The sequence below is a fragment of the Ipomoea nil genome, unplaced genomic scaffold, assembly GCF_001879475.1.
Source record: "Ipomoea nil cultivar Tokyo-kokei standard unplaced genomic scaffold, Asagao_1.1 scaffold1407, whole genome shotgun sequence".
Taxonomy (NCBI): domain Eukaryota; kingdom Viridiplantae; phylum Streptophyta; class Magnoliopsida; order Solanales; family Convolvulaceae; genus Ipomoea; species Ipomoea nil.
The window spans coordinates 6,103,323-6,117,579 of NW_017617835.1; the positions used below are offsets into that span (position 1 = coordinate 6,103,323).

Below are 14,257 nucleotides of genomic sequence, written 5' to 3' on the forward strand. Positions count from 1 at the left end.
GAAATTTGTTATATTCTAATTGCATAAAGAGATTTGATTTTTATTTTTAATACGTCGGCTCAATTGCCAACCTTGTTTAGTTAATCATAATGAAGATCGTCGTGCGTTAGTTTTTTAGTACAATTAATTCTGTTACAGTGTAGTTTCTTTTCATACATATTTTCTCAATCTATTGAAACACAAAAAATCAATGTCGCATTGAGCCACAGTTATGCAGCTTGACCATAGTTATGAAGATCGCCGTGTGTTAGTTATTATTATTAAATTTATTTTTATTATTATTATTATTATTATTATTATTATTATTATTAGGAAAAATGACACTTTTCCCCCCTGAATTATATGCTAATAACACATTTTCTCCCTAAATTATTCATGTAAGCACAATAGCCCCCTCAATTATTCTAAAAGTCATTGTTTTCCGTCTTGATATATTAAATTGACACTTCTACCCTTAAAGTTAATATTTTATTTATTTTTCATCTCCAACAAATTATTGCTTATACGTAGGGATAACCACGGTTCAGTTCGAACTGAACCGGACACTATAGCATTCGAATTGAAAGTTTTCGGTTATGATTCAAATCTAGAACCCAATATTTAGATTTCAGTTTATTAAAATTATGAATCAAAAAAACTAGATCCTGAACCATGAACCGGCGGTTCTGGACCCCGTTTGTGATTTTGAACCGTCTTTATTTTAAATTTTTATTTTTTTATTTTAAAATTGAACTTGTCTAAATTCAACAATAAATGTATTTCATTTTTTTCAGTTCGGAACATGAACCGGTTGTTTCGGTTTGCGATTTTAATAAACTTTAAATATCAGGTTTCGATTTGAACCAAATCGTGGTCATAATTTGTTAGAGAAGAAAAATAAAAATAAAAATAAGGGTAAATATGTCTATTTAACATTTCAGGGGAGAAACAGTCACTTGAATAATTTAGAGGGAAAAAGTGCTATAAGTATATAACTCAGAGGGAAAAAGTGTTATTTTACCTTATTATTAAGAAGAAATAATTTTTTCCATGTTATCCCACGAACATCGCCTTTTCTTGAGCAGTGTTTTAATGCTAATCGTTGTTAAGCGATCCATCCAATATTCCCAGCATGTGACTGGTTTGACTTTTATTTTCTTATTTTTGTATTTAAATTTCTCACAGAAATTATTTTTCTTTCCATTTTAAATTAGTTGAGTAGACTCATAGCATTAGAAATAAGTATATATTTAATCTTGAGGAGTAAAAAATTAAAGAAAAGACTATTAGTCATATAGGTGCCAGTTGAGATTCATCACGCATAGGTAGCACGAATCTAATTAGTTGATTAAGTTAACCTCGAATTCGTTAGATCCAATGATCTGTTCCTTTCATGTTCTTTGTATATTCCAGCCCCCAAATCTCTGTTGACCAATCAGAATTAAATGCATTTTTAGATGAAAAGCAAATTGGATCCAATGCAAATAGACTAGTAACTATATACTAAGACTAAAATTATTTATTTCTGGTAAAATATCAAAGTGACAAAACATTTTCTCATAGATTTGATTAAGTTGGAAGACACTCGTGTCATCGCATTTACACGTACCCCACGTGTGCATAACTTACTTAATTGTGGAGTGTCAATCCAAATTGTAATTGTTTCATCCCCTTTCGAAAATTAATGAGCTGAGTGATTAGTATGGTTCCATATCCACTTCCCAAGTTGAAATTAAATTGTAAAATGATATTTAAATTATGGTCAAATTTCTAATTTTGAGCTTGTAAGGGTAAGATTTTAATTTAAATATTGTGTGATTATTGGCTGCTTGATACTTGATAAGGTTCTAAAGGAATTGAGAAAAGTTAATATAATGCCTGATCGGAGATACATATTACGACTCTATATGCATGTCCTTGTTTTAGTGTCACTCTTATTATAACTCTTCATTTGTATATATTTGTTGCTTATATGATATCAATAGGGTAGGGTTTTTCCTATGGCTGATCAATCTTCTGCTCATGTCGGTTCTGTTAGTTCTTCCGAATTGACTGTCTTGGATGTTGTTGTTGCGTCTTCGTTTCTTGCTACCACAAACTCCCTATCCACGGCTCATCATTTTATTATTATAAAATTAACAACGCGGATTTTTTGTTTTGAAGGACATAATTGGTTCCGTTTTTGCGTGGCCAAAATGTCATGGGTTCCAGAATATACAATTCTCATCATACATACGTACGCTTTGTACCAAATGCATGCATGCTTAGCTTCGTATACTTTACATTAATTTGCATGTGACGGCCGGTGACATCGTAAACTATAATCTTCACATCACATATTCACGTCTGTATTTTATTTAAATTATATATTGTTTAATACAAGACTCATTATTTGGATTAGTGGATAGTTGAAGCACCACGTTATCATGATTTTTTTAATTAGTATTATTATACACAAAATTAGAAAATAAAAACAGATCAGAGAATCAGCACGTACAAGGATCTCATCATTATTCCATTTCGACTACATTATTATGTACGAAACAAGGTAAAAGAAATATGTAAATAAGGAAGAATGAAATGGATAAGATGAAGATTATGAAAATTTTATGTAATGCATGTCTTCACATAAGATGATGGAATTTGTATTTGATATCAATGTATTGTATGTGCAAAAGAGTGAAAAAATTATTTCGAAATGAGTGATCAGGTGAGTGGAATATAATTATCGTACTAGAGAGTTATGCATTTAATTCTTGTCAATATACTTTCAATCGAACTTGACACAAAATCTTCTTAGTATTTGCAAACTATTACACTGGTGCAGGCCGGATTTATTTAATTACCAATTAGCAAGGATGTGCAAAAGGTAGTTAATTAAATTAGTTATAGACAATTAGGTTAATTAGTTAAATTAGTTAGATTTGGGTTCTATTCTCTATGTGTATATAAAAAGTGTAAAACTAAACCAACTGCGGCGATTCTACACAATTGAGATCAAAGCTCCAATCTTGAAAGTAATATATTACTTTTTTTTTTAATTTTTTTTGCATGTTACTTTAATTAGGGCGTTATTAAACTTACATTATACTTCATTTGATTTATTTAAACATAATAAACATCATCCGATCCACGTTCAACGCATTCCACCTGACACTAAAGCTCTATAAATTCAATCCTTAACTCGTACAATTAATCGATAATACATTGTGTTTCCAGTTTAAGAAGTGATCAAGAAACATCTATCTTATATTACCTTTTCGAAAGTCATGGAATCCTCTTCCATTACAAAAATCGCAGTTCTCCTCGTCATAGTTGTTTCATTATTCGTGTCCCAGAATGAAGCTGCAACTTCGACCTCGAAAAGAGTGCCGGCAAAGTACACAAACTTCATCAAGACAAAGTGCAATGCCACCACCTATCCTTACCCTTGCCTGAAAACACTGCTGCCGTACGCGGCGTCGGTGAAGGGAAACGCCACCAATATGTGCACGGCGGCGCTCAAGGTGGCGGTGCAAGCGGCACGGAACGCCACGCTGACCGTCAAGGATATGAAGAAGAAGAAAGGGATTTCCACGACGGAGGGTGCAATCTTGAGGGACTGCATTGACGATTTGAAAGACGCGGTTTATGAACTGAAGGATACCTTGGACGCCATGGAACATCTGGGCGACGAGGACGGGCGGTTTCAGTGGGATAACGCCAAGACCTACGCCAGCGCCGTTATTACCGACATAGATTCTTGCATGGATGGATTTTCCGGCCAGAAAGTCGACGCGGCGCGGAAGCGCCAGATTAGAAACCTCATTTATTATGTAACACAGCTTGCTAGCAATGCTTTGTCCCTCGTCACCCATCTTTACTGAAAACCTACGCATGCATGCATTCTCCTCTCCTTCATGTTTATTATAATTAATATATATATATATATATATATATATATATATATATATATATATATATTTGGATGGTTAATTTCTATTTCTTTGGATTTTGAAAATTGTTAATATGGACTACTAATTAAAATGGTTTTTTTTTTTTTTTTTTTTTTTTTGAGAAAGTAGCTTATTGGTACTTTTCATTTGAACCGATCAGTTATGGACAAATTAGGCTATCCTAACTAGCTGATTATCTTTGTGTGGTCCTTACCAAATAGGATCACAACTCATAAGTTTGGTTTTACATAAAATGCACATTTAAATTGTGACTATAAATTTTTCATAAATCAAAACTAATGGTTTTGAGATTTTTTGTAAATTAAAAGTAAATAACGAAAAAAAACATTGGATAAATATTTTATTTTGGTTAGTTGATGGAGTATGACTTCAAGCATGTAACGTACCAACGTTAATTGACCAAAAACGTACGAGTTACGACTGCACATGTACGTGAAATACGTTAATTATACGTATGTGTATGTATAATACGATATATATATATAGATTGACCAGATTTGTAATAAACTATTGTATTAAACTTTCTGTACATTATAAAAAAAAAAAAAAAAAAAACTATTAAATTAAAAGAAGCAATTTGGACCTACTGCCCACCACACCTTTCTTTTTCTTCTTCATTATTTCGTATTCTTTTTTCCTGCTTTACAGCCGCAAATCACGTGGGTATGCATATGGTAATTAAAGTCGTCTTTGTCGATCTGCCTTTCACATCTTTCCAAATTTCCAGATTTCTTTAATATTACACTGCTACTCTGCCTGCTTTTGTTCGGCCAAAACGCACACTATTACTACAGTACATATCACCATCATTTTCTAGAGTATCAGAAGAAAGAAACTTTAGAAACAATCTTGACTTAAGTAAAATTTGATTTTTTGTGAGATTTGCCTATTGACGTATTCAGATTAATTAAGTTTGTCAGTTATGAATAATTTAAATTAGTTTATTTTTTGTATAGTCTTTTATATATTAAAGTTATAAATTGAGTTTCATCCGTAAAATCAAAATGATAATAGAAATCGAGGTTGGGTGGCAGGTTAATATGTATTTTCCCGCTTCATCATCTCATTGCCATTCCTATTTCTGATAAGGTTAGGCAAAAAATAAGTAGTGAACAAATGCTTCCTTAGTGTGTCCCCACAATTTGTTCCCATCTTTATAAATATCTCTGGTATATATAATATTTTAACCATGTATTAGTAAACTAAGCTACAAAACGTCAATTTCTTAACATGGTATATATGTGTGTGTAATTTAAATTGTAAATAGTCGCGTTATTATGAATTGTCTGGCACATATTAACATTATTATATAATAATTATTATGTGATTTGGGTATCTTAAAATGAACGTGGCTAGCTAGCTAGGATATATAGATACTTAGAACAGTACGTGCCAACCTTGTATTATTCATCATATTATATATATGGATTATATTGCTCGACTTTTTTGAAAGTGGATTTTTCGTCCGTGCCATGTTTTGACAACATTATGGGCAACACCATTCACCCGACAAGACCATTTAATTTTCACCAATAATTGCTACCTCCTCAATATTTTATTCATTTCGTTACAACCTGCCAACTCGTACAGATCGATGTTCAATATTGGACAAATAATTTTTTTATTATCATAAAATTTTTCGTATCCAATTATTATTATTATATTAAATTATTTTTAGATTTTATTCAAAATTCACTTAAAATTTTACAAGATGCTAACTTAATCAAAACAATATAATTAAGTTGAACAAACTGTTAATTTAGTTATTACTCCGTACAAGATTACAAGTTTAACTCATAGAACGTCTTTAACTTGAGCTGGTGAGCTAAGACAATATATACAATTAAATAGTGACGGTTGATACTCAGCGCTCATTAAAAAAAAAAAAAAAAAAAAAAAAAAAAAAAAAACTTAACCCAAATAGGCAAGGGTTGAAACCTTTTTAGGGTATATTTATAACTTTAATTTGACGGACAATTTACAACAAAATTCCAAAGCCATCCAAGCAAACATGACTTAGTGAAGTGCCTTTATAAAACACTAAACAGACAACCTTAAAACGGACAACCTTAAAGCAGCGACGACGTCTCAGGCTAGCTAGGTTGATTAGTTGTACTTAGAAGCGAACTGGTTGATTAGTGCCAAAGCATTGCTGGTGACCTGGGCAACGTTGGTGACACGGGCCCGAATGGAGGCCTTAATCTTGCCGTTCAAGGCCCGGCCGGCAAACCCGTCCATGCAGGTGTTCTCGTCGGTGAGGGCGGCGCTAATCCACGTCTGGGCATTGCTGATGTGCCACTGGAAGTCCCGGCCCATGTTCTTGAGCTCCCGGACCGATTTGCTCAGCCGGTCCACGCTGTCACTCATCTCGTCCAGGCAGTCTTTCAGAGCCCCATACTCTCTGCGCTTCAACCCTTTGAACTTGCAGAGCTTGTCGACGAAGCCCTTGGTGGATTGGGCCCGGTCCACGCTCACGGACAGGGCCGTCTGCACTAGCTGCTGCGGGCTTCGCTTGATGGTCGGGCCGTACGCCGCCAGGGAAGTGACGCATAGATCAGGGTACGTGGTGGCTTTGCAGGAGGTCTTGATGAAGCTCGTAGCAACCGTCGCCGCCGCCGACTCCGCCGTGTCGGAAACATACAAGATAGAAAGCACCACCACCGCCACAGCTTGAACCAACACTCTCGCCATTTTCTTTACTTATGACAGGCAGAGATCTTGAATAAAATAAAGAATGGCCGCAGCGTATTTATAGTGGCAAATGAATATGAATGATTATGGGCACAAGAATTTAGGGCCCTCCACGCTATCGTGCGCAGTGTGATTTGGGCTAACTTTATTGGAAAACAGAGGACAACTATAAGTCTATAAGTCAAAAATCCATTAATCAAGCATTAATTTGAGGTTAATAATGGAAAAACGCTTCAAGGCTTATTATATTTTATTAATTTTTTTTGCCTACATTTGGTACGGCGTTGAAATAAATTAATAATGTGCTGACCGTACTTGGACCATATTAATTAGTGCAATAATACTTACTAAATCTAAAAAAAAAATTAACTTCAATACGGAGTACAATTTTACTTTTCTACCGTTAAATACAAGTTACTTTTGATTAATATTAATTGAGTCATTGTTGGAAAAATGAAAAGTTCCTTGGTCAAAGTTGACCAAAGTCTCCAAAACTTGTGGTTAATATTGAGATGGAACTAATTTCACTTTTGGTCCCACGACTTTTGAGTTCGTATCACTTTTGGTGCACAACTTTAAATTTTTTCGATTTTGGTGCCTAACTTTGTTATTTGTATCAGTTTTGGTCCTTCCAGTCAAATTGACGGTAAAATATTTCCGGATTTTATATTTTAGGGGCGAAATCGTCATACCATGGAAAGATCTTCAATATTTAAACAAAAGAAAAATCATATTAAGAGGAAAAGAAGAGTTTGCCAATGGTCGAAACTATAAATCCCATAAATTTGTCTGGTTTCTGTCCGTCTTCCCCATTATTCTCATCGATCAAACACCTATAGATATGATTTTACAGTGATTTTATTTAGATATTGAAAATGTTTCCTTGGGATGACAATTTTACCCTAAAAATATAAAATCTAACAACATTTCGCTGTCAATTTGGCCGAATGGACCAAAACTAATAAAAATAACAAAGTTAAGCACCAAAATTAAAAAATTTTAAAGTTGTGCACCAAAAGTGATAGAACATTAAAAGTCGTGGGACCAAAAGTGAAATTAATTCTATTGAGATGTGCTCTTTAGGTGATGCTCCCTCGTCATTCTAGCTGACAAAGGATCACAAGAAAATAATCTAACCTAGGTTACTCATAGTTGATCGACTCAAACCAAGAACACTAATAAACAACTCCCGCAAGTAATTGAATATACCGATCGTAAATTATTAATAGTTGACAGACTTAAACTAAGAAGATCAATAAACAATTCCAATAAACCATATTTTCTTCCTCATCATATATTGTGGCCAGTAATGAAATAAGTGATTTTTTCCTCATATGTATAAGACACGACAAGGTTTGTCTACATTTAGACAAACGAAAAGATATAGGGGGTGTTTGGTAAATAGTCGTTAGCAGATTGAGTAGTTAATAGCATCAGTTGGTTGTAAAAAAAAATGTTTGGTAAATTAATTGTTTATTGATAGCTAATTACATGCAAAATGACATTTAAGAGTATAATTTATTTTAAAAAAAAAAAAAAACTGATCGAAAAAACTTTTTTGAGCAGCTTTTGGAATTTTAGCATTATGGAATAATAAGTTGTTACAAAAAGCTGATTAACCAAACACTCATATTGGTTGTTTAACAAAGTCAAACAGTTAATAGTGGTCAAACAAGTCAAAATTGACAAATAAGCTAATTATATATGCTACCAAACAAAGCCATAGAAAACACATAGAGAGTGTTTGACAAATAATTCTTAGCTGATTGGTTAGTGGTTTGACTAGTTGATAGTATTAGCTAATTGTAGAAAAGTGTTTGGTAAATTAGTTGTTAGCTGATAGCTGATTACATACAAAATGACTTTCTCAAAAAGTTAATCGAAAAAGCTACTTTGACAACTTTTTAAATTTTAACATTTTGGAGCAATAAGTTATTACAAAATGCTAACTAATCAAACACTATTAATTTTTTAACCAAATTAAACAACTAATATAGTCACTAGGACTATGTGGTCTAATGGTACCCGGGTTGGACTTCCATTTGGAAGGTTGTGAGATCGAGCCTCAGTGAAGGCGTTATTGGCTCTTTGTGTTTCAGTAGGTTGAGAAAGTATATGAACAGATACTACAATGTAATAGAGCTAGTAGCATTCAAAAAAAAAAAAAAACAACTAATATAGTCAAATAAGTTAAAATTGATTGATAAGCTAACTATTTTACCAAACGGGGCAATAATCACTTCTCTTTTCTCCTAGATGGTATATTACTCTGAAGAGATATGCAAGGTTCAATCTTTGTTCAAGATGCAAAGAAACAAATACCGTTCTGTAAGTTTTGGAGCAACAAGTTCGCTTTTAAGAATCTAGGATAATAGTTCTTCTACAATACAATATTTAATTTGTATTTCAATGCTAAATTTTCAACCATCCACATTTTTAAATAATAAATTAGAGAATCAAATCGAGATTGATGAGATAGTGAAAGTGGGTAATGTTTTGTGGTGTTGAAATTTTGAAATTTAATTTGCTACCGACACGGTAGAGAAACGCCGATATATAATGCCGACCAGAGGGTAGAAAATTAATTTTGTTAAAAAACGTTAAATGTAGCAATCGGACGTACGTTTTTTTTTTTTTTTTTTTTTTTCTTAATCACGAAAGCTGAGACACTATTTATTAGTATTCGACAAAAATGCTCTCACTCTCTTCTTCTCCCAATGTGTGTGTGTTTTTTTTTTAAAAAATTATAAGAGAATAACGAGGCTAAAACCCACTACTCCCACATAGAAAAACAACTTGGTATCAGTGAATCAGAAAGTCATTGGTATATTTCGTATTTTTAAATTTTCTAATTTATATCTTATGCGATTATTAAATACGTGATTGATGTTATAACGATATTATGTATATGTGTCAGTTGCAGTATTTTAATAATAATAACAATAACAATAATAACAATAACAACAACAACAACAACAACAACAATAATAATAATAATAATAATAATAATAAAGTCATGATCTAAAAATAAAAATAATGAATCCGTACATAGTAAAATATTATATGTACTAATATTATGTGATTCTTTGAATAGGAAACTAATATTAATACTGTACTATATAAATTTGATTTTCATTTTATTATTTAATTTACATTTTTTTTCTATAATATAATGTCACCATCATATGATGAAAATGTGTCTCATTTTAATAATATAATATTGGAATTTGTACAACTTTAAAAAGGCAAAAGATACTTGGTATAAAAGATGGGAGATTAGAAGGATGGCAACTACGGCCAAAGCATTCACACAAAAATAGTATTCAATTCTACAAAATACTATACATTATGTGTTAGAATAATATACATTATCATGAGTTAAAATAATGAAATTCCTAAAATAAGATAATATATATTATGTGTTAGAATAATGTTCCGTGTAATAGGTTATGTGAAAAAAAATTGCGCGAAACGATATCAGTTTTGAACTGTTGGCCACACAATAACTATTGGAACTTTACCTACCAGGCTAAATTGCCAAACCTACAAGTGCTAGCTAAATCATGACATGAGGGTTAAGAGGTTATTGAATATAATATTGACTTTTAATTACTCGTAGTATATATTATTAGTAATTAGGTATGAATGGGAGACATGTGAGGTGTTAGTTAAATTGTGCAGTGTGTGAAAGAGTTGAATGATGTTCCTAGCTTTTTAAGAGTGAAGCGTGTTAGTTATGGGCGGGTAACCGACTAATCTGAGAAACCATAGCTTTAAAACGTTAAAATACAGAATTAACATAATAATTACAAAAAAATAATGTTTGGATCCAGCCGTACTTTATGTACTTGGGTTAGTTTTTGTTAGTCGGCCAATCTCTAATGTGGTGTAATTTACTATCAAATTGTATAAATTAAAAAGCATATGATAGGCTGTTTAGTTAAAAAAAAATTTATTTAACAATCATTAATTATACCACTATGAATAACTATGGCGTTTTTCTTACTATTCAACTACAATGAAAGGAAAAATTGTTCTATTGTATATAATGTGATCTAGTTTGTTCAGTCATCCTAATATAATGATATCATGTCATAATATAATATAATATAATACATGCCTTAATAGAAATTTTGAATGTGTAACCATTCAAAAGTGATCAAAATTCTAAAATTTGTAGCCACAAATAATTGTGACAATCACTTTTGGATGATGCAAAATCCCTTCTTGGTAATATTGACCGCCTAGTAAAGTGGTCAGAACTTTTGACATCTTTTTCTTTAGTTATAAAGTTTGGTTTCACATATAGGCATGACATAAATCTTAATATTCTAATCACTTTTTGCTCGACACCCCACACGGGATCGTTATGCTGTGCATTCGTATGTACCATGCATGGTGCATATGGATGGCAAAAACGACGTCATTTTATTAAAAACGCGCATCCCACTTTAAAAAAAAATATTCAGTTTCGATTCTCCTCAACAACATTATGTTGTTCATTCATTCTGAAATTTTAGTTCATAGATTCTGGAATTTTAGTTCATTGATTATGGATATTTAGACGTGAATTGAAACTGATTTTTTTCATTCATGCTGGATATTTAGTTCATTCATTATGGATTTTTAGTTCATTCATTCTGGAATTTTAGTTCATAGATCTGGAATTTTAGTTCATCGATTCTGGAATTTTAATTCATTGATTCGGGATATATAGTTCAAATTATGCACAATATAATGTTGTTGCTGAAAATCGAAACTGAACTTTTTTTTTAAGTGACACGCGCGTTTTTAATAAAACGACGTCGTTTTTGCATTCGTATGCACCATGCATGGTGGTGCATACGGATGCACAGTATAATTTACCCCCCTCAGGCGCGTACACATAAGTAATAAGATTATATTCAGCGTATGATCCTAATCTACTAATTAAGAAAACGTGTGGTGAGCCCAAATATCCCACTCAAACTGGCCCAAAAACAATTGAATGTGTAAATTAGGTAACAAGCCTTGAGCCCAAAGTCATTGTGCTACACTTTTTTTTTATCATCTCAAGGTATTAGGGTTTTTGGTCTGCAGTCCAGTTCATTCTGCAAATTGGGCACAAATTGTACACAATACCTTCTAGCCCATTTATAATGTAAATTGTCATTTCTTAAGTTATCTATTGGTACGGTATTAATAGTATAGAACACAAACATATAAACTATATCTAGTTATATCATGTACCATTGATATACTAGATAGCTCTCAATATAACTAGATGTATTATACATAGTTGTATTCGATATTTTTGACAGGAGAAAATTAAATAGTAAAACCTTAATGAGAAAGAAAAAAGATTGTCAAAATAAGGGGATCAGAATAAAAAGTAAAATGGATCACTTAGCTGGCTTAAATCTCATAATTTTGACAATCATTCTTGAGACTGGTTTTCTTCGGGTGGTGCAAGGTCTCAACTTAATCTTGGATGATCTATCTTTTCATTTAGTATTAGTTGATATTAAAAACTTAATGAGTATGTTTACTCATATTAATTTATCGTTTTCTAGGCGATTTACGAATCAGGCGACTTATTTATTAGCTAACCAGTCTGTTTCTATGTTGATTGCATGGAGTGGTTCTCAAACCCATCAAATATCATTTTTAATGTTCTCTTCTCAGATTTGAATTAATGTGATCATTCATTCAAAAAAAAAAAAAAGTAAAATGGAATACAAAGGAGAAATAAACATTTGCTGACAACATAAGCAACTGGAGAGGATTGAGGAAAGCACCTAACATAGTGATGCTGACGGAGGAGTGAGGCAATGCTTGAGTAAGATTAAAACTTTATGAAATGTAGTTTGAAAATGAAGGTTCATACATGGGCCAATGGGACTGAAGGCCCATCTTGTTGTATCACATCATTGGGCCCACTTACAATTGTGGTGCCCAATAAGAAGTAGCCATCATATCATGTTTTAGTTACCAAGCACTTGTCCACAACATAGTCCCCAACTCTTATATGCATGCGCGTGACGCCACGCCACTCAACTCCACTTACATGCTTCATTTAGCTTGTAAGAGCCAAGAGCCAAGAGCCAAGAGGGGAAAGGAACACCCAACACCCTAAAACAAACACCTAATTTAAAGTTGGATGTCTCCACTGAGGCTCGATCTCATGACCTCCTACATAGGAGAGGTCACTACATGTCATCTGAGACACAAGGTGCTTGGCAGGTAATATTATCTCCAATGATGTTAATATGAAGGGTTTGTGCAATAAGGGAGCAAGGGACAGTGGAATGAACGCGCGAGAGAGTTAGTTTGAGCGTGGAAAACACTATATATAGGGAACAACTCCTACCAAGGAAAGGCCGGCATGCTCATCCATCATTCATTCTCTCATATATATAAAGGAAGGTGGTGATCGAGTGGGCCTCTGGGACAGATCCGTATCTGAGAAAAGTAATAATAATAATAATTCTTTTCTTCTTCTTCTTCTTCATTTGGCTCCAAGGATTAGCTAGGTAGAGCATTGCAGCAAGATTGCTTAATTGTTATGGGCAGGCAACCTTGCTGTGATAAGTTGGGTGTGAAGAAAGGGCCGTGGACTGCTGAGGAAGATAGGAAGCTCATCTCTTTCATCCTCACCAATGGCCACTGCTGCTGGCGCGCCGTCCCTAAGCTCGCCGGCCTCCGCCGCTGCGGCAAGAGCTGCCGCCTCCGCTGGACTAACTACCTCCGCCCCGACTTGAAGCGCGGCCTTCTTACTCAAGAGGAAGAGAAGCTGGTCATTGATCTCCATGCACGCCTCGGCAACAGGTAGCTTCTTAATTAATAAACTCATCTTCATTATATATATATATATATATATATATACTATCTGGGTTTATCTTTGTGTTGGGCGACCGGCGACTCAGAGAGTCTTGTGTTTTTTGAGGATATATAGGTGGGCGAAAATTGCAGCAAGATTACCTGGGAGAACAGACAATGAGATCAAGAACCATTGGAACACTCATATAAAGAAGAAGCTTATAAAGATGGGAGTAGATCCACTGACACATGAGCCATTACAGAAAGATGATGATGAAGAAATGCTGCCACCATCTTCATTATCACTACATTCTGGTGATGATCAAAAGCTTAAACCTGCAGAGAATGATGATGATCTGGAAGAAGAGCTACCAAAAATGGAAGAACATCAACAGTGCTCTAGCAAGGAAGCCATGTTTGCAGCAGGTCCACAGGTGGAAGAAGCTGATTATGACCCATGGATGAGCCAGTTATTGTCAGACACATTTTTCAACGATCTGTCATGGAGTTTTGGAGGAGATGAATGCAGTGACTTTGCCATGTCATCATCTTCTCATGGAAGCTCATCAGAATGGCTCATGGATTTGCAAGATTTTGGTGAAGATCAAAGCTGGGCATTATTGCCTGGTAATCAGCCTCCCAAGAACATGGACATGGAGATTCACACACAGGATATAATATAAGCTGGAAGTTCTGATGATATATATGATGGACATGTGATCATCACGTGATATTAATGTATAAACAATTTTACCAGTCCTGCAAACTTGAAGAATAAGAATACAATATAAAGCGTGGTTTGAAGGGGCTTAAATTTCCCTTTTTTTTTTTTC

The 14,257-nt window shown here is 33.6% G+C and overlaps 3 protein-coding genes across 3 annotated transcripts; 2 read left to right on the forward strand and 1 right to left on the reverse strand.

Moving 5' to 3' along the window:
- The first annotated feature begins 3,198 nt into the window (after positions 1-3,198).
- LOC109186471 (21 kDa protein-like) lies at positions 3,199-3,870 on the forward strand. The gene has a single exon (XM_019336462.1). The coding sequence runs from the start codon at positions 3,249-3,251 to the stop codon at positions 3,843-3,845; it is 597 nt and encodes a 198-aa protein (XP_019192007.1). The 5' UTR covers positions 3,199-3,248; the 3' UTR covers positions 3,846-3,870.
- A 1,995-nt stretch (positions 3,871-5,865) lies between these two features.
- Positions 5,866-6,672, reverse strand: LOC109186473 (21 kDa protein-like). Its single transcript, XM_019336463.1, has one exon. The coding sequence runs from the start codon at positions 6,624-6,626 to the stop codon at positions 6,042-6,044; it is 585 nt and encodes a 194-aa protein (XP_019192008.1). The 5' UTR covers positions 6,627-6,672; the 3' UTR covers positions 5,866-6,041.
- Positions 6,673-12,990: 6,318 nt separating this feature from the next.
- Positions 12,991-14,238, forward strand: LOC109186470 (protein ODORANT1-like). The gene is made up of 2 exons (XM_019336461.1): positions 12,991-13,433; positions 13,561-14,238. Exons 1-2 carry the CDS (start codon positions 13,171-13,173, stop codon positions 14,105-14,107), a joined length of 810 nt encoding a protein of 269 aa, XP_019192006.1. The 5' UTR covers positions 12,991-13,170; the 3' UTR covers positions 14,108-14,238.
- Positions 14,239-14,257: the final 19 nt, after the last annotated feature.